Source organism: Etheostoma spectabile, chromosome 13 (assembly GCF_008692095.1).
Source record: "Etheostoma spectabile isolate EspeVRDwgs_2016 chromosome 13, UIUC_Espe_1.0, whole genome shotgun sequence".
In the NCBI taxonomy this organism is placed as follows: domain Eukaryota; kingdom Metazoa; phylum Chordata; class Actinopteri; order Perciformes; family Percidae; genus Etheostoma; species Etheostoma spectabile.
In genome coordinates, this window is record NC_045745.1 from 3,689,821 (window position 1) to 3,708,213 (window position 18,393).

An 18,393-nucleotide genomic window follows, 5' to 3' on the forward strand; every position below is an offset into this window, starting at 1 on the left:
TTAGTTGGGTGGGTGCTAGCCCAAGCAACATTGCAGTAATGTACAAGGTAGCGGGAGATTTCTTTTTGTATTTTAATGTTATTTTAGAAGTGATCTGCTGTATTTATGGCTGATAGTAGGGCAGGACCATCACAGAAAAAGAAGGAAATTAAACAAAGTACAAGAAGTACTAAAAGCTAAAAAGGGAATAGCGGGAGACGTCGGTCTGGGAACAGATGGAGACTATAACGTTATTGTAAAGGATTCAAAACTATCCCTGAATATGAATCAAGTATAACGTGTGTTTCCAAAGCCTGACATATCATATTCCCCTGTACAACAGAGCTTCATGTTGTCCAAAAAAACTATTAAAAATGCATCGATGAGCCACACGATTCCACTGAGTGACATGTTTCTTCATTACCATGAACACCTGCAAAACCCAGTTGAGGTGGTTCGGGCATCTGGTAAGGATGCCTCCTGGGCGCCTCCCTAGGGAGGTGTTCCAGGCACGTCCAGCTGGGAGGAGGCCCCGGGGAAGACCTAGGACTAGGTGGAGAGATTATATCTCCAACCTGGCCTGGGAACGCCTCGGGATCCCCCAGTCGGAGCTGGTTGATGTGGCTCGGGAAAGGAAAGTTTGGGGTCCTCTACTGGAGCTGCTGCCCCCGCGACCCGACACCGGATAAGCGGTCGAAGATGGATGGAGATGGATGGACCTGCAAAAGCAATTCCAAACTTTTCTAAGAGACCTCATGTAGTATATCCAATAACATTACAGAAAATGCAAGTGGGGACCAAACTGTAGGCCGTGTGTCTATAGAGACAGGTGTACATATTATTTATATTATATATAAAAGAAATAACTGATGGCATTATTGTCCTACTCTGCTCTTCACAGGAGAACAAGGCCATCTTCCTGAATTGGCTGCAGACACGTGCGGATCAAAGTGGCCTCCTCACATTGTCCAAGGCCTCCCTCAGGATGCTGTCCAGTTCTGAGCTCCAGGATGGTCCTTCGCTGCCTGAGGGCTCCCTGGCCCTGGTTACCAACTCCTCAGAGTCCCAGAGCTGGCCGCAGTTCAGTATGGAAACCTACAGCAAGAACCTGAAGACCAGCCTGCTGGGGCACACCATGCTGTACGCTGATGTGGTCACGTCTACCATGGACCTGCTACAAGGGTAACAGATGCTCCTCTGAGCCTGTTTAATGTTTGAAATGTACACTTAGGCTGGTAGCAGTGTGTTCTCACAGGCAAAATGGTGTCTTTGTGACCAAAACGACATTCAACACTTGGTTTTGATTGCTGCAATGTGCACATGCTAACTAGCTGTACCTTTTACACGGCTGCTCTTATCATGGTAAAGCATGGGGATTGTTCAGAGCCCCCAAAGACCAGATCCTATGTTTTTATCCCGTGCTCATAAGACGCATCATGGCTCTTATAAAAAAGGGAAAACAAGCTTTTCAATGGTCACATTCATAGGTTGTTTGTGACCCAGATGAATGTGAGGGTTTGAAATGCAGTCAGCTGTCATTGCACCATTGGTTGTCGCACACCAACTGGGATGATGATTCATTGTGGATCTGGCGTCGGTCTCCAACAATTACACACACTCTCAAAAGGCCGCGTACTGTTTGGTTAAAACATTAAGGGTTACTGTGTAATGCCAGGAACATATCTTTTAGTTTGAACAAAAACTGCTTAGAAAACATCCAGAAATAGTGCCACGTGTCTTCATTTTTGAGAATTGTTTAATGGCCTTTCTATAATTAAGGGGCTGACAGCCTACAGGTCTGAGATTCTGTAGCTGCCCCGTGTCATTTTCCATTTGATGTACCCATTTCATTTAGTATTTTTAACACTGGCCTGACACTCTGGGCCAATCAGCTGGCCAGGCCTCCGGTGCAACGAATGACACATACCCACAAATGGAACTGTGGATCTGTAACTTTTTAAGCTGGTGCAAAATAGTGTGTTATGTCTCTCACAGTTTTTTCAAGCTGTGACAGGTCCCTTTGTTCATCTTTACCAGTAAAAGAGAGCTCTGCATGTGGAAAGACCATCTGCGAAATTCACAACATAAGTTAATTAATGCATAGCTTAGCAGTTTGATCCTATACATGAAGTTGAGATCAGTGTAAGCTTACATCAATATAAATTCACCAAATATATCATAACACTGCAGACACAGTGTTGTATTAACAAACCTTGTGTTAAGGATTTGAGCTGAAATCAAACAGCCTTTGAATAAATTAACAAATAACACCCTGCGCAGACCACCAACCACCAACCACCTAATCTGAAATATTCACTCACACATGCTTCACCATTGTTCCAACCTCTACTACACTTCCGTCTCTATCTTGGGGAAGGGCGATTCGGAGCCTGCAGGTGAATGCTGGGGGGGGAGGCGGGGCTTTTGAATAGCTACAGTACATCACCAGCAGCATTAGCATAGCTTTAAGGGGAATGCTGTGGCAACAGAAGAGTACATGAGTACAACACCGGCAACTTAAGGACACCGCCGTGACTAAAAGGGCGCGTTGGATATATGCAGAATGAGTTGATGGACAATAGTGAAAAACTATACATGATGTCGCAAGGACTTTCAGATGCTCTTTTATTATTGAGTCTCTTTGGCAACCGATGAAGATTCAAATTGACACTAACCAAGTGAAGTAAGAAAATATAGCCATGAGTGTATGCGTGTGCGTGCGTGTGTGTGTGTGAAGTGCGTGTGCGTGCTGGGAGGGTAGACAGGCTGGAACTAATTTAATGCCTAAGTGACCTTACTGCAGCGAAGGCGAGTTGCACCTAATAGACTTCTTTGTCTGCATCCACACATGAGTAAAAGTGGCTGTTGAGCGGGTCCACCAGGCAGCAGGTGGGAGCAATTAAAACTGTCATAAAGTTTGAAAAATGGATTGTGGAGCAGCACTGAGCTGATTGGAACCGACAGTGTTGTCATTAAGGTTATACAAAAACTAATGCCGGGTGAATGAGTAGGCCATATAACCCCAAACCTGTTGCTGCAGTTTGATTTCACTGCTAATGTTTGAGTTTCCAGATGTCCCTCTGGAGCAGCCTTGATTAATGCTATTATCAAGGAATGTCTGTTATATTTCTTCAGACTTTGTGTTTATTAAGTATTCAGCATAATACTGCATATTTTCAAAGAAATATGGTAGGATTGACAGTTGTTTTTTTTTTTTTAAATCAAAATCTTTTGATATAGTTTTCAGTATAACAATGTGCAAATTTGTACAGGTTATATGAAAGGAGTAAAATAAAATAAAAAAGCGCACATCAAAACGACAATAAAAGAAAAATCTAAATAATCCCTCCCAAATCACTGCCAGTGAGCATATGTCAGTATCAGCCACTCACAATGATAATCCACAATAAGTGAATGGGGAGACTGTAATTCCATTAAACTGTGCTTGATTAATAAGTATTCATAGAGCCAGGAATGAGTTCAGAAATGTCCCCATGCTTTCTGAAACCTTGAATAATGAAGCGAGAACTTGATTTTTTTCGAGCTTTAAGCAGGACATGATATCTGTCAGTCATTGTATATGAGTAGGCGGGGCAGGTTCAGGATTGACCATTTTTAAAGGAACGCTAGTGGGACCGGACCAGGAGAATACACATTACTACCAGAAACCCTGCAGGATCCACTGTGACCCATATTAGGGACTAAAGTCAGGTTAATTTTAAGATATTTCCAGGGGCAATTGATGAAAAATAGCCTTTTGGGCTAATTCTGGTGCATTTACAGCAATGTTAATTAATGTACATTGTCCCCGTTAAATAAATTAATAAAACAAAAAAATTATCTCAGTCTTGGCTGCTCCAATTTTTAACCTTTTTTGTGTCTCTTGCATCTTTGATATTCACTTTTAAATGACCGTAGGATCCTATTATAAGGCTTGATATTGATTTATTTTTTGTGTCAGAGTCTAACATTTATAATGATAAAAATAATACATTTTATTTAAAGCGCCTTTCATGACACCCAAGGTCACTTCACAAACAAAAAAGGACATTAAAATTATAGTCATCTCATAAAAAAAATAAGTCAGTCCGCCCATAAGCCTTCTTGAAGAGATATGTTTTAAGTCTGTTTTTAAAGTCAGTAATTGAGTCCCAGTGTCTGATTTATATTAGTTTTAGACCAGTATTACTATAGCACCTTTGCTATAAAAACCCAATAAAATGTAAATGAATAAAAATAGAAATGAATAAAGAAACTTCTCATAGGTGGTTCAGACCTGTTTAAAAAAAAAAAAAAAAAAAAAATGTAAACATCCACAGATCTTCAATCCAAAGGAAGAGACTTCCAAAGTGTAGTGCTAGATTGAAGCCTGGATCTAGGACCATCTGAGGACCTGAGAGACCTGCTGCTGACATAGGTCTCTAATAGGTCTCTAATGTAGGCGGTTAGGGTGCATGATTCAGAAAATGTCACGATTCAATATCAATTTTTGATTCAAAAACAATTCTCAATTTAAAAATAATGATTCACAGTATGTACATGTAGTTACAAAACGATAAAAATAAATGAATAGAAAAAGATATGAATCAGTTTTTGGAATTCTATTAATCGATTTTGAATCAATTCACAGAATCTATAAAAAATTAAAAATGTGACTTGATTTTTTTGCACACCCCTATTAGGCAGGTGCCCGACCATACAGAGCGCTATAAGTGATCTCAACAACCTTGAATTAATTGGCTGGGGAGTCAGTGAAACGTTATCGGGACGAGGCCTTGTTGATCACACGTCCAGCAGCTTAGCAGCAGCGCTTTGGGCCACATGTGAGCATCGCGGAGATGTTTTGTTGAGGCTGGTGAAAAGTTGGGACAGGAAGACGAGTGTGAGTAATCTTCTCCATCTCCGCTTACACAATAGGCCTCCGCAATGTGGCTCACTTGTCATAGACATATAGTGGTGCTCATAAATTAAGTTGACTAAAAAGAGGAATAAAAAAAATGTTTTGGAAATTTATCTTAATGCCTTAATTAAAAAAAATGAGGTAAAATCCAACCTATAAGGACAGCAATTTTCTTTGTGAATGAATACTGTATTGTAAATAAATAAATGTTCTTCCTTAAAATACAGGGGGCATAAGTATACACGCCCCTATGTTAAATTCCCATAGAGGCAGGCAGATTTGTATTATTAAAGGCCAGTTATTACATGGATCAGGATCCTGATAAAGTTACCTTGGCCTTTGGAATTAAAATAGCACCCCCCCCCCCATCACCACATACCCTATACCATACATAGAGATTGGCATGGGATACTTTCCATAAAATTATCTCTCAATGCAAATCAAACCAGCTATTGGTCTAACTGAAATTATTTGGTTTAGAATTATAATTTTAAAAATCTACATTAGACATGAAGTAACAATTCAGCATCATAAATACATACCCTAATAAATCCCCCATCAGGTATTAGTAAATTAAGTATCGGTGCGTTCTGTAAATCTGAAGGCTGATCAGCAGCATTGTGAGAACAATTTAATTGAAATAAGAATTAAGCTAATCTTTAGCATTGACACAGATATCCTACCTTGAGCAGCACCTCTGGACTGGTTGAATTAAAATATCAGTGACCTGGGGCGTCATGGTGACGGAGGGGTTTGAGATGGAGACCGTCCAGCTGGTTGGAGTCCCGCAGGGCGCCTTTTCGGTCTCAGGTCATTGCCTCTCCGTCCCTGCTCGCTTTAGTTTCTTGGCACGTGCTTTATAACAGCGGTGACTCTGAAATATGCAAGTAAGCTCCTCTATGTGTGATTAATACCTAGATGAATTAAGTTGCAGTTTGCCACTCGGAATCAGAACTTACACACATTATCAGAGATGCCAGTAATACAAAAACATATGTGCACAACAGTACATCACATACACCTGCAGATGAAAACAAGCATGTATGGCTAAATCTGGCACATTTACATGATTGACTCAAGTGCTCATGTTAATTATTGTGCATAAAATACATATACATTTATGTATAGCTGCAAAGATTAATCAATCAGGTGCCAACTTTTAAATTTATTGCCAACTGTTTTGTATTCACCGCTTTGACTAAAAACTACTTCTCTGATTCCCGCTTGTTAAATGTGAATATGTTCTAGACTCTTATCTCCTCTGGGACAGGAAACTAAATATCTTTGAGTTGTGGACAAAAACAAGACATATGAGGACGTTTTTGGGAAACGCTGTTCCACATTTTTCACCATTTTCTGACATTTTATTGCCCAAACAATTAATCCATTCATCCGGAAAATACTTGTCAATGTAATCCTTTTTTTTTTTTTTTTTTTTTTTTTTTTTTTTTTTTTTTTTTTTTTTTACTTTTACAAGGTCATTTGTGTACAATGCAAAAAAAACAGACAAATGCAGTCAGTTAACATTCCTGAGACGTCAATGGAATAGTATCTCAATTAAAAGAAAGTCGGCTTCATTGTTCGTGAAATAAGCACATGCTCAAACAGAAGATGGATTTTCAGATGAGTCAGTTATTAAGAGTTCTTTGAAGTGACAGTGACTGTGGCCTCTCTTCTACGTGGAGTATAAATAAAGGATTGAGAGGGCCTAATAGGCGGAGAGGGAATTGGTTTCAGGCGGGTCAGTGCCGGCTGAAATGGAGGAGCTGATGAAAACACAGGTTCAGCCACTTGAGTGCAGAGGCTTGAAGCTGAGGCTCAATGGCTGGCAGCCGGTGTGTTTGTCCAGGGTATTAATGCTTTGTTTGGCAGGGAGCGGCTAATAATAGCCAGCACTGAGACACAGGACCGCGTGCTCACAAGGGCACACCAAACTGGAATCTCAATGCTTTTTAGTGAGCAGCTTCACACTCGGCCGCCCTGTACACAGCCATGTCCCCGGCATGTGTCCCAGTTACACATCTAGCACGGGGGGGGGGGCACTGCACTGCACCATATGAGGAAAATGTGTGATAGCGTTGAATACGGCGAGAACGATTGTGCTTGCAATACATAAACGGATATTAAAATTGAGTCAGTTCTGCCTTTCTGCTGCTTTCAGTATTTTTGCCAAAATACAACCAGTATGCATTTTTTTTTTTTTTTTTTTTTGACAAATGTTTTTATTGAGTTTTTAAATTTACATTCCAACAATACAAGACAGCAAAACGAAACAAGGCACATCAATAAGTACATTAGGCATTTGTCGATTATTGAAAATGTAGACATGTTAGTGGTGTAGTTTACTAGTATGGTGACAAACTGACTCCCATCGTGGCATTAAATAAAAAATAAATAAAAAATAAAAAGAATAAAGAAGAATATTCAGGAGCGACAAACACGTACATGCATAGGTGGATGCTCTGTGTGGAAAATACTCCCACCTTCCACAATATGATCAGTGACCTTATTGAAATTAGATAAGAAAAATAAAGATTAAAAAAAAGGAAACTGCATAAATGAGCCCCAAATTTTTACAAAAGTATTATATTTCCCTTTAACAACATAGGTAAGTTTCTCTAGGGCAAGGCATTGCAGTAGCCCCTCGACCCAGCTTTGCTTGGTTGGTCTGTGAACAGATTTCCATGACAATGCAATTTTATGTTTAGCTACAAGAAGACAAAATATTACCAGATTCTTCCCGCTATTGTTTAATGTACAGCTTGCTGGGAGACGTCCAAAAATACAAAGTTTGGGACACGGTGGAAGTTGTTCATTAATAAACATAGATAAACTTGTAATGAGCTCTTTCCAAAAATCTTGAATGAGGGTGCATTCCCAGAGGCAGTGAAACAAGTTACCCCTCTGTGTACCACGCTTGACGCAAGTATCCGGTGTATTAGGGTGGATGCGATGCAGTAACTCTGGGGTAATGGATGTTCTCATCACCCATTTATACTGGAGGAGTTTGAATCTTGTATTTATTGTTTGTACTTGGCACTGGAAACATATATCCTGCCATTCACCAATATGCTTTTTTTGAATTTAAAACTAATGAGTGGACTGAAACAATTCCCCACATTCTTTTATTGAACAAATTTAACAGTGAATTGAACATAAAAGACAACACAAAAAAAGCATGACCGTTACATTTCAAAGGGCAGTTTTCTGCTGATATTTTCTTTCAAAAGACACAAAAAATTGAGTTTTCTTTCGTGAAATGTCTATTAATCCATTAGATATTGCAATGACAGTAAAAACAAGACAAAAACCCGATATCTTTGTAATACTTACTCTTATGCCAACCCCTTCATTTGAAAATAGATTCAACATGACCAATATTGAAAGTACACAATACAAATCCAAGAAATCACACATATGCTACATGCACATATTATGGTTACATTACACGGGGTATTCCAAATTTAAACAACAACAATGCATTCTTTTCCGACTTAGTTATTAATAGATAAATTATATTTAAGAATAACTAATAAGGGATTCAAATCATTTTTTTCAGTCAGCCCCGCTCTCTGTTCTGCTTCCATGTGGAGCGTTGCACATCACAGGTCAGTTTAATGACACAAATACAAGACAACAGAACTACAAGGGACAGCCTCAACATTTATATTTTTTTTAAATTTCTTTTTTACTATTGATAGGTCAGTCTAATAGTTTTTTGCATTCATTTTCAGAAAATGATGATCATGATTTCTTACAGTCCAAGATGTCCAATCTACTGCATACCTTTGCATTGTCGTATCTGTGCAAAATCGCGACACAATGCACATAAAAAAGGCCTATTTTCATTAAATCCTCACTTTGGAGAAACTGGAATGAGAGAATGTTTGGCGATCGATCGATTTATCAGAGTTGGTGGGGATTCATTTTCTGCCAATTGATCCATCTGATAGTTTGGGCCCTATTTGTGTGTGTGTGTGTGTGTGTGTGTGTGCGCAACAAGCTGTTGGTGTTTGCTTAAGGGCAGTTAACAGTGTGGAAGTGTTTATTTGTGAGAAAGCGGGGATAAGAGACTATAGGGGTTTTCTAACACCACTTGGCTGGTCCAGAGAGCATAATGATTCTTTTCCTGCTCTGCTGAACTTGATACCCGCGCCTGGAGCAACACACTTCCTACTTGTTGACTTTTTTTCTTGTAAGAGCTTCAGGCTCCGACATTAAAACCCAAGGGCCCACTTTTACTTTTGTATTCCTTTTTCTTCCCCACTTAATTTTTCTCTGATGCTTAAAGGAATCGAAGCAGCGATGGATGTAAATGCGATTCTGACTATTTTCCACTTCGACTTGTGGTCATAGAAATGGTGTTTTCCATACTGTCTGCACATTGTGTGTGTGTGTGTGTGTGTGTGTTTGGCATTTATTATAATATGTATATATATCCTAATGTCACAGTTGTTGTGACTGAGAGTCACACAAACAGAAAAAGAGTACCTGGACCTCCATATTCTGGAAATCTGAATAGAAAAACAACCTTAACAACGGATTCTTCTACTTAAAGCTGTTCCAGTTGTTGGGCGAAGGCCCCGGCAATCACTGTTTGTTTTGACAAGCAATCCAATATCCAAACTGACACTGTATGGAATTAGAGTCCTGTTTCCTGTGAAAAATACAAACCACAGAACAAGCAGAGAGGGGGGTGGAAGGGGGGGGTCGGTGCAGAGAAAATGGATTCCTCATAACTGTGGCAACAGGTTCGACCATAAAAATCAAATTGGCCCAATTGACCTTGCATGCTCCACCTGCAATTATAAAAGATTGTAAGCAGATGCCTAAACGTCCCCATTTCTTATTCTGGGGGAACATATGGCGCAGTGTTTGACTTGCACTTCATATGTCCAGTGGAAGGTATGTTATACTCTAGAGCCTTGTGATGGTGAGGAGCCATGAAGTCCCATTCAGGGTCCACAGCGGGTCCACCAACCTGTCAGCAAGCAGTGTAATCTCTTTAAATCTAAAGACTACATTTAGTATGAGCAGATAAAACTACTCTGGGTTGTGATTGGTCCCGTGCAGGGTTTTTTTTAAGCCGTTTTTCTGTAGCACCAAAGCCCAGGAATGTAAAATCAACGTGAGGATCAAAACTAACATAAAGACTTTCCTCAGCTGTTACTATAGTTGGACTTCTTTGACTTTAATCTTTTTCAGTGTTATTTATTTCATTATCTGCTCTAAGTTTTCCAAGGTTTTAGACACAGATATGGTGATAATAACAAACCAAAACAAGGTCAAATTTCTTCTTTAAAATTTTTTTTTTTTAAACTGAAAACCCTTGACGGGCAAACCTTTAACGAGAGAGAGAGAGAGAGAGAGAGAGAGAGAGAGAGAGAGAGAGAGAGAGAGAGATGGGAGAAGGGAGCAAGGACTGAGAGGAGAGAGGAGAGAAGAGAGAGAGAGGAGGAGAGAGAGAGAGAGAGAGAGAGAGAGAGAGATAGAGAGAGAGAGAGAGAGAGAAGAGAGAGAGAGAGAGAGAGAGAGAGAGAGAGAGAGAGAGAGAGAGAGAGAGAGAGAGAGAGAGAGAGAGAGGAGAGAGAGAGAGAGAGAGAGATCTCTGACTAATTGTTTTTTTTGGGTGAAAACATAACCATATAAAGTAATATAGATAACTGTATCATATTGAACTATACAGCATATTAATGCATTCTGTCAAGTCAAATCTCCTGTATGGCCTTAATAGAAAAATGTATTTGATGCATCGGGATATTGAATCGCTGACATAGCCGATATTTGGAACCAATATGCATTTATAATCAAAGTCAAGATTTTGGAATGTTACAAACTCCAACACAAAACTTTGTTCAAGCTTGAAGCAATTATTTAATAAATGAGAAACTTTCAACATAACCGCCAGTAAGAGAGAGTCAGATAGTGTTGTAGTGGGGGGGACATTAACCCTTGTGTTGTCTTCCCGCCGACTTGCAACTTTGTGTTTTTCTGGGTTGAAATTTGACAGTTTGTTGTCCTTTTTCTACACTTTTCTCAACGTTTTTGTCGATTTTATTCCTTTTTTTTTTTTTGGTCACTTTTTTGATGTTTTTTTAATTATGTTTTAGTCATTGTTTTTACAAATTTCTTTGTTGCTTTTTCCAATGTTTTTGATGTTTTTTTTGTCATTTCTTTCCGATTGTATACAGTATACTTATGGGGTCCTGACAGCTTTGTGGGGACAAAATGCTGGTCCCCACAACTTTAAAGGGCTGTTTGAGGAATAGGACTTGGTTTTAGGATTAGAGTTAGAGTTAGGTTATGGTTAGGGTGAGGGTGAGGGTTAAGGTTAGGCATTTAGGTTTGATGGTTAAGGTTAGGGTAGGGGCTAGGGAATGCATTATGTCAATGACTGGTCCCACAAAGATGGTGAGACGTGTTGTGTGTGTGTGTGGTGTGTGTGTGTGTGTGTTGTGTGTGTGTGTGTGTGTGTGTGTGTGTGTGTGTGTGTGTGTGTGTGTGTGTGTGTGTGTGTGTGTGTGTGTGTGTGTGTGTGTGTGTGTGTGTGTGTGTGTGGTGGTGTGTGTGTGTGTGTGTGTGTGGTGTGTGTGTGTGTGTGTTGTTTACACGTCTGGAGGATAGAAATTGACTTTGAGACTATCTCAGGTGAAGGTCTGTAATGCGAGGAGACTTGCTTTGGCCTAAAATGCTGAAAAATGGACATTTGAAGGTATGCATTCAGTCTAATGGATTATTGTGCATTGCTGCCCAGAACCTCTGCCAGACCAGGCAGGCCCAGTCCAGACAAGCAGTCAGCAAAGCAAGGTCATGCATCGGTGCCTCAGCTGCCCTGTGGTAATGGAGCAGCGCTCTCTCATTGATCACTTCCAATAGTGCTATTTGGAAATGATAATTTCTGCTGTCCCTCAGTAAACAGGATTAGCTCAATTAATCACATTTACAGATTAGTTTGTCCTCTCCTATTGATCATGCCTTCGATGCCGCCGAATGATCAATGCAAACACGCTTATGCACGGCAAATCCGGTTTCAAAAATGAGCATCGATGGCAGAAATAATCTTTTAATCTGAGATATTTTAATCTGGGAAGTGAGAGGTTTTTTGGGGTGGGCGGGGGTGGGGAATGGTTTGGGAGATAAATGGCTTTCAGAAAAATTATATCTTAACTGACCACATCAAATCCACCCATGTAATTAGTTAGATTATGTATTTGTTAGAAGTAATGATAGAAAACTCCATCCTCACTAGATCTTTACACCGGTTTTATTTCCAAAGTGACAGGTGCTGTCTTGATCAGGTGTTTGAGAAGACCTAACAGATTGATGCTTGAGGCTGCTTTAAGGAAACCAGAGCCCCCCCACTCTCTCCTTTTTGTTTGCTGTCATTGGCCTGCCTTGTTGCTGTGTGTGTGTGTGTGTGTGTGAAAGACGGTAACATGCACGTAGCTTATGATCACAGGTCCTCCTCCACCTTTCTTGTCTCGGCTGCTGGGCGTTTATCCTCCTGACCCGCTGTATCTTAGAGGGTGACCCCTGTGGCTTAGCTGCCCCCTAAAAACAAAGAATCCTGAGCAGGGATTTAGAGCCCCATGTTCCTCCTCTTGGGACAATGCCTCCTCTCTCTGTCTGTCAAACATGCTACTTTGTATGCCTTTGTTCTGGTCTTGTTGGAATGAATGGATGACAATGGTCACAGAGTGATCCGAGGACATGAATGGGTCTCAGCAGAGAGAGTGACACCACAGTGAGTCCACATTTTCTGGATGGCGTTTGATCACCTTTCTCAAATAATCTAAGCCTTATTCTTTTTTCCTATTGCACATCTGCACATATTTAGACAACTAGAACTGCAACTGTTATTATTATCATATAATGGGAATCGTTTTTTGATCAACATTGAAAGAAATTCTTTGGTTTGAATTTTCTGGTTTGGTCGGTTTTCTATTATTGTAAACAAAATGGTTTTGGGGCTTTGAAATATAGGTTGAAATAAACTGAGAAACTGTGACGGGCATTTTTCAGGATTTTATAACACTATGTGGACCAAACGATCAATTACTGAGCAAAATGATCGTTTTGGTGCAGCTGTTATTACAGCTTTGTTCTTCTTTAGGTTGTTTTTAAGCACTCTGGCTTGCTGTATTTCTTTAAACCAATGACATCCATCCTGGGGGGGCAGTAAGCCCTGAATGCAGCGTTGTTGCCCTTGCTAAATATGTAGCGGAGATAGCAGAGGGGGACGTACATCACACCCCAAATGTCCCCAGCATTCAGTTGCACTCCGGCTCAGTTACTGCACCGTCGCAGGTGTAAATGTCATCAACACTGACACTGCTAGTTGGAAGTTATTCATTATTGTTTGGGTGTTATTATGGAATAAGAACATAGAATATCTCCCTTTCTCACTCTGTCTCCCTCTCTTTTTTTCCTCTTCATTTTTTTGTTTAACAAGCCCTGGAGGCATACTGTATTTGTGTTTTAGGACCATAAGTAGAGATTGACTGCCAAACATCCAAAACATACATAACTTAATACATAACATAACCCAACATACATAATTTGTGAACAGGCTTGTGATCCCACAAATGGATTGCATGGTAATGTGCGTTACCTGCTGTGTGTGTGTGTGTGTGTGTGTGTGTGTGTGTGTGTGTGTGTGTGTGTGTCTCTCTCTCTCTCTCTCTCTCTCTCTCTCTCTCTCTCTCTCTCTCTCTCTCTCCATTCAGTCGTCTGCCAGGGCTCTGTGGGTGAGATGGACAAAGACAATGGTACGAATAATTAAATAACTATATAGTAGGGCTGAACGATTAATCGATACGATACTTATCGTGAAGACCTCGATTAATCAAATGTGAAATATTTGGTCTAATTTACAATTTACTGTTGTTTCATAAGATAAATGCTGGAATAATGTTGTATATCAGCAATTGTTGACAGAAATGTCCTATTTTCAGTGGATTTTTCTTTTTTATTACTTTGACATGATCGTTGATGTGCAATACGTAGCTTTAAAAAAAACGCAAATGGAATCATAATTGCAATATCTGGCAGGAAAATCACAATTTGATTTCTTAAATCATTCAGCCGTACTACCTAGTCCGTTTCCCTCATTTGCAATCTCTTTCTTTTACTTTTTGTCATTGTGTGGATGTAAGCGCTGATTGTCGCTACTTAGTTGGCATCCTTCTATGGAGACGAATGATCATTTTTGTATTACATTAAAGGCTTTTCCCTGAGCTTGTGGTGGCCTCTGTAACATTCAGTGGATGTGCTTTCAGAATGAGATTAACTTCCTCCAGGAATGCAATTGCCCCCAGCGTTCCAGCTTTGAGCTGGCCTATGTACAGATCACTTGAGTACTAAGGAACGCATTAAGACACATAACCACAGCACTCACCCTCCTCCTTTATTGACAACCACCCATCGAGTGTGTAAGAGTATTAAAGTGTTAGGACACAAGAGGGATATGATTTGCTACTGATCTCATAATTGAGTTCCAGAAATGAATTGGAGCTTCTTTTGCATGTTGGGATGGACATGTTGGCTGAGGAGTTTCATTTCTAAATAAGACACTTTCCAACTTAAAGGATTGGAGGTGTGGTTATCTGACCCGTTGCAGTAAAGTCTGAATAGAAAACCCACAACAGAAGTAATATTAGATTAGATTAGATTCAACTTTATTGTCATTACACAGGTACAAGTACAAGGCAACGAATTGGAGTTTCGGTCTACCCAGAAGTGCAGGAAATACAATGGTTCCATAAGTGCAGGACAAGGAAATGGATATGTACTGAATAAATATAGAGATGAATGCTATTTTAAACCTAATTTTACGGATAATTTGTCTTATATAATAAGTCTAATATAAGACGCTTTAGGACAACTATACAATATAAACCCATTTGTCAATTCTACTACACAAGTACTAAGGTAGACATCCGTTAACTACAATCAATAATACAGTCATACGTTTTTTTTAGTGGTCTTCCACCTTATTTTTCACAACATCCATATACAGGAAGTCCTGATTCAAAACTATAAATATAGCTGCACACAACTACAGTACAGTACATGTAAATACAGAAGGTCAAAGCTAAAGCAGGACATGAGTCTGTGAGATACTTACAGTGTATATTTTAAGAAAATTGTTTTCTCCTCCATTTAAGTTTGAGTAACTTGGTGTTTTTTTTCCAACCTGTGTGATTGTCTGACTGGGTTATGTATGCCCGTGCACTATTTACATCTGTCATATCACTTGGTTGTAACAAATAACAGGAGGTTGGGAGAAATGTGTGTTCTATCTATTATATCACAGATGCATATTTGATCATATAGACCAATCACTTCCGGGTAGAAACCCCCCTGTGTCCCGTACACACAATTTAACGGCTCTGAGCAAATAGGGAAGAGGAACAACTGGATATACTCTCATGTCCTTCATCTAAAATGCATGTTGGATGCTTTCATATGTCAACACTTTGCTAACGTTAGCCTGGAGAGTATAATAAGGCTTAGGTGCAGCGCCTGAGCTGCTTTGGGCACCACCTAAGTAAAATCAATGTGAGTATCAAAACTAAAAGACGATTCTCAGATCTAATAATCGTAGTTGGACTTCTTTATCAAGTTGTGTCTTTTAGCTTTTTGAGTGTTATTTATTTATTATCTGCTCTAGCTTTTCCATGCTTTTAGACACAGATATGGTAATAATAATGGTTCAAAATGATGTGAAATTGCATTTCTTTTATTGAAAGATGTAACCTTTAGTGAGGGAGGATCCCTAAGCCCTGTAGCAAAGTCTTCCCCAAACCTAGGGGAATGTCCTTGACAGACAGGCAATAACAGAAGAGGTGGTCAGCAGTGGACTCACTTGTCTTGTTTAGGTCCAGCTCTTCTTATATAAAGCTCATTTCTGCAGCACGAGGACTTGAGAGAGAGCCAGCTGGGCCCCTGGTCTTGGTCTCCATGGGGGTTGATTGTCGGCAGAGACCTGTCCGTCACGGATCAGGCTGATTCTCCGGTGGTCCTGCCAAACAGCAGCATCCCCTAGTTACACCCTCAGCAGGACCTAACCAGCCTCACCCTCAGCAGGGTCATGCTCCAGCTAATACGGCGTAAATCAAGATCTCACACAGTAAGTGCTGGACCGAGTTCCACACTCCTCCCAGTTGTGTGTTTATCAATTCATATTGAAATATTTTAAAGTTCTAAAGATTTGTACTCCAATATAATTCAATTGCATAGAAAAACAGTCTTTCCCAGTTTTCTGCATATGTAATAAGCTATTAATATTCAGTTTGCAAGATGACTCCCTTCCATCTGAGGCTAAAGACGATGGGTTTTTGACAGCAGAGACCCAGGGTTTTGTTTTCAAAATCTTTTTTTTTTTCTCATCAGTGAGCACATGTTGGCAGTTACTTGGCTGCAGAAGCGCTATACAAAACGTCCGCTGTAATCAGCCTCAGTTTAAGTGAACAAATTCCTGAAGCTGTGAAAGAAAAACATCCCCACATGTTTTCTTTTGCCCTCGGCCATACACGTCCAGCCGGCATTTTTGCATAGATTAAAGGATTTGCAAATGGCGTTATGAAAAATAACTAAAACAAACACTCCACAGGTGAACTTGAGCCTTACAGGTGAACTATCAAGGCCGTCTTAAAGCAATAGTCAGGTGCCCACATGAAGATTGAAACTGATTTCGCTCGCTGTAATCATTCCTCCTGTTCACACTGGCCACTTTCCTAATGGGTTTCAGCAGTCTGAGTTAATCAGATCAAGTGGGTATCTTCCAAAGTTCTGGTCATGTCAGTCTAAAATTCCCTCTTTGCGTTTCCCTGGAGTGGTTCCTGTCTGAGCTGCAGGAAGGATGGTAACAATTGTGCAATAAGAAGGTTGTACCTTTGGATGACATCCACGTGATTCATCTAACTTGGTTTGTTAGCTTCAGATCAAATATAAAGGCATTTTTTCAATAGGGACTTTATAATAATAATATAAGGACTTTGTCATTGTAAGGGCATTAGGAAGTTCCATATGTGCACCTGGGTATTATTAGAACTTGTATTATTATTTTTTGTTTTAGCAATCATAATGTACATACTTTTATTGGCTCCTTTTCTTGACAGATTCAGTGTTTTCGTCTCCCTTACGCCTGGCAATTTTTCTATTACCTATTAAAGCTGCATACTTTTCTAATAAATGTAAATAACAGAGCTGTTTGGCAGATGACAGTGATACAGAATGCATATAGCTTGTGTTTAGGTCTCACACCCCTTAGTCTGGCATTGCCAGACCTTCCTCCACAGCGCCGCGGAGGAGGGTCTGGCTAGTCACACAGCATTGCGGGATGGGAGAAAGACTTCAAACACCAAAATTTCCTGCGGCACCTGAACAATCCCGGAAATAGAACGTCGTGGATATAGACTGTTATCAGACAGATGAAAAAAACAGCTTTTTATAATCAGTCGTACCAATCACCTGTACTTAACCTGCCTAAAGGCTTATAAACTTGATGCTAATATGAGTCTGCAGTTCAAAGTAAACAGCCTGTCTCCCCAAAATTCCATGAGCTCAGAATCTAGATTGAGCTATCCATCTATCCCTTTGATAAACAGCTCTGAGAGAAGTCTGTTACAAAGCTCTATCCAGGCCGAGTTGGGGCGCCCTCACACTGGGACGGTGCTTAAGCTGATTTACCACTGATCAACTTTGCATCACAATGGCAGAAAGGCCTTGCTCGCTTGCTTTGGCAGCTTCACAATCTTTGTTCACTAGCCAATAGAGGGCGGTTGCTTTGGGTCGCTGGATCAGCTTTAATTGCATTTGGAGATGAGAGAATGTGCAAACATTTTCTCTTTGGTTTCTGGTAGTAACACAGCCCCCCCCAGCTTTCAAATGAGCATTGATGAAATGCTGACTGACACACTGTGCTAATAATTACAACCTTGCAGGATGATCATGGCACTGCAACCGCACTTCAAATGATAACTTGCATTAACAACATTAAGAAGCTTCATATACAGAAAGAGAGAAATATTATCCTTGATGCTTTGGCAGTATTGTTATTTCTGACATTCATGCCAATAAAGCGAGAGAGATCCAGATCCACTGGCTTCCTGACAACTGTAGCTGACAAGTTGAATCAGTTGGCAAAACTGCAGAATGAAAGGGCTGCTGTCTGGTTCCTATGCTCTCTGCACGCTGTGTGTGTTTAGTCTCAGCCAAAAGACGGTTTGCTCAACAAAGAAGCAAGTCTTTTTTTTGCATTTTAAAAAGAGTACTTAATCTTGTAGGGCTGCTTTGATCTATCTATTATTCTGTGGATGATTTTCTTTATTAGCTGCAATTGACTACCCTGGAACTCCAGAGTTCTCATGAGAGCACAATTTGAATTTGCTCAGTGAGTTACTCTAGCATCGAGTAATGCTGCTCATTATTTATGCCCTTGTAGCCGAGCTGGACCAATCACATCGGTGTATCTGATATAGGAAGGTCCAGAGGCGAGCTGAACCAATCAC

At 40.1% G+C, this 18,393-nt stretch overlaps 1 protein-coding gene across 3 annotated transcripts in view; it reads left to right on the forward strand.

Moving 5' to 3' along the window:
- The window catches only part of hlcs (holocarboxylase synthetase (biotin-(proprionyl-CoA-carboxylase (ATP-hydrolysing)) ligase)), a 50,532-nt gene that overhangs the window by 14,880 nt on the left and 17,259 nt on the right, over nucleotides 1-18,393 (forward strand). For all 3 annotated transcript variants that reach the window (XR_004334665.1, XM_032533710.1, XM_032533712.1), the window contains one exon: nucleotides 881-1,161. Coding sequence is in view for 2 of the 3 variants with exons in the window: in XM_032533710.1 (XP_032389601.1) it covers nucleotides 881-1,161 (281 nt within the window). In the remaining variant the exon portion in view is untranslated. The remainder of the gene's footprint in view (nucleotides 1-880; nucleotides 1,162-18,393) is intronic.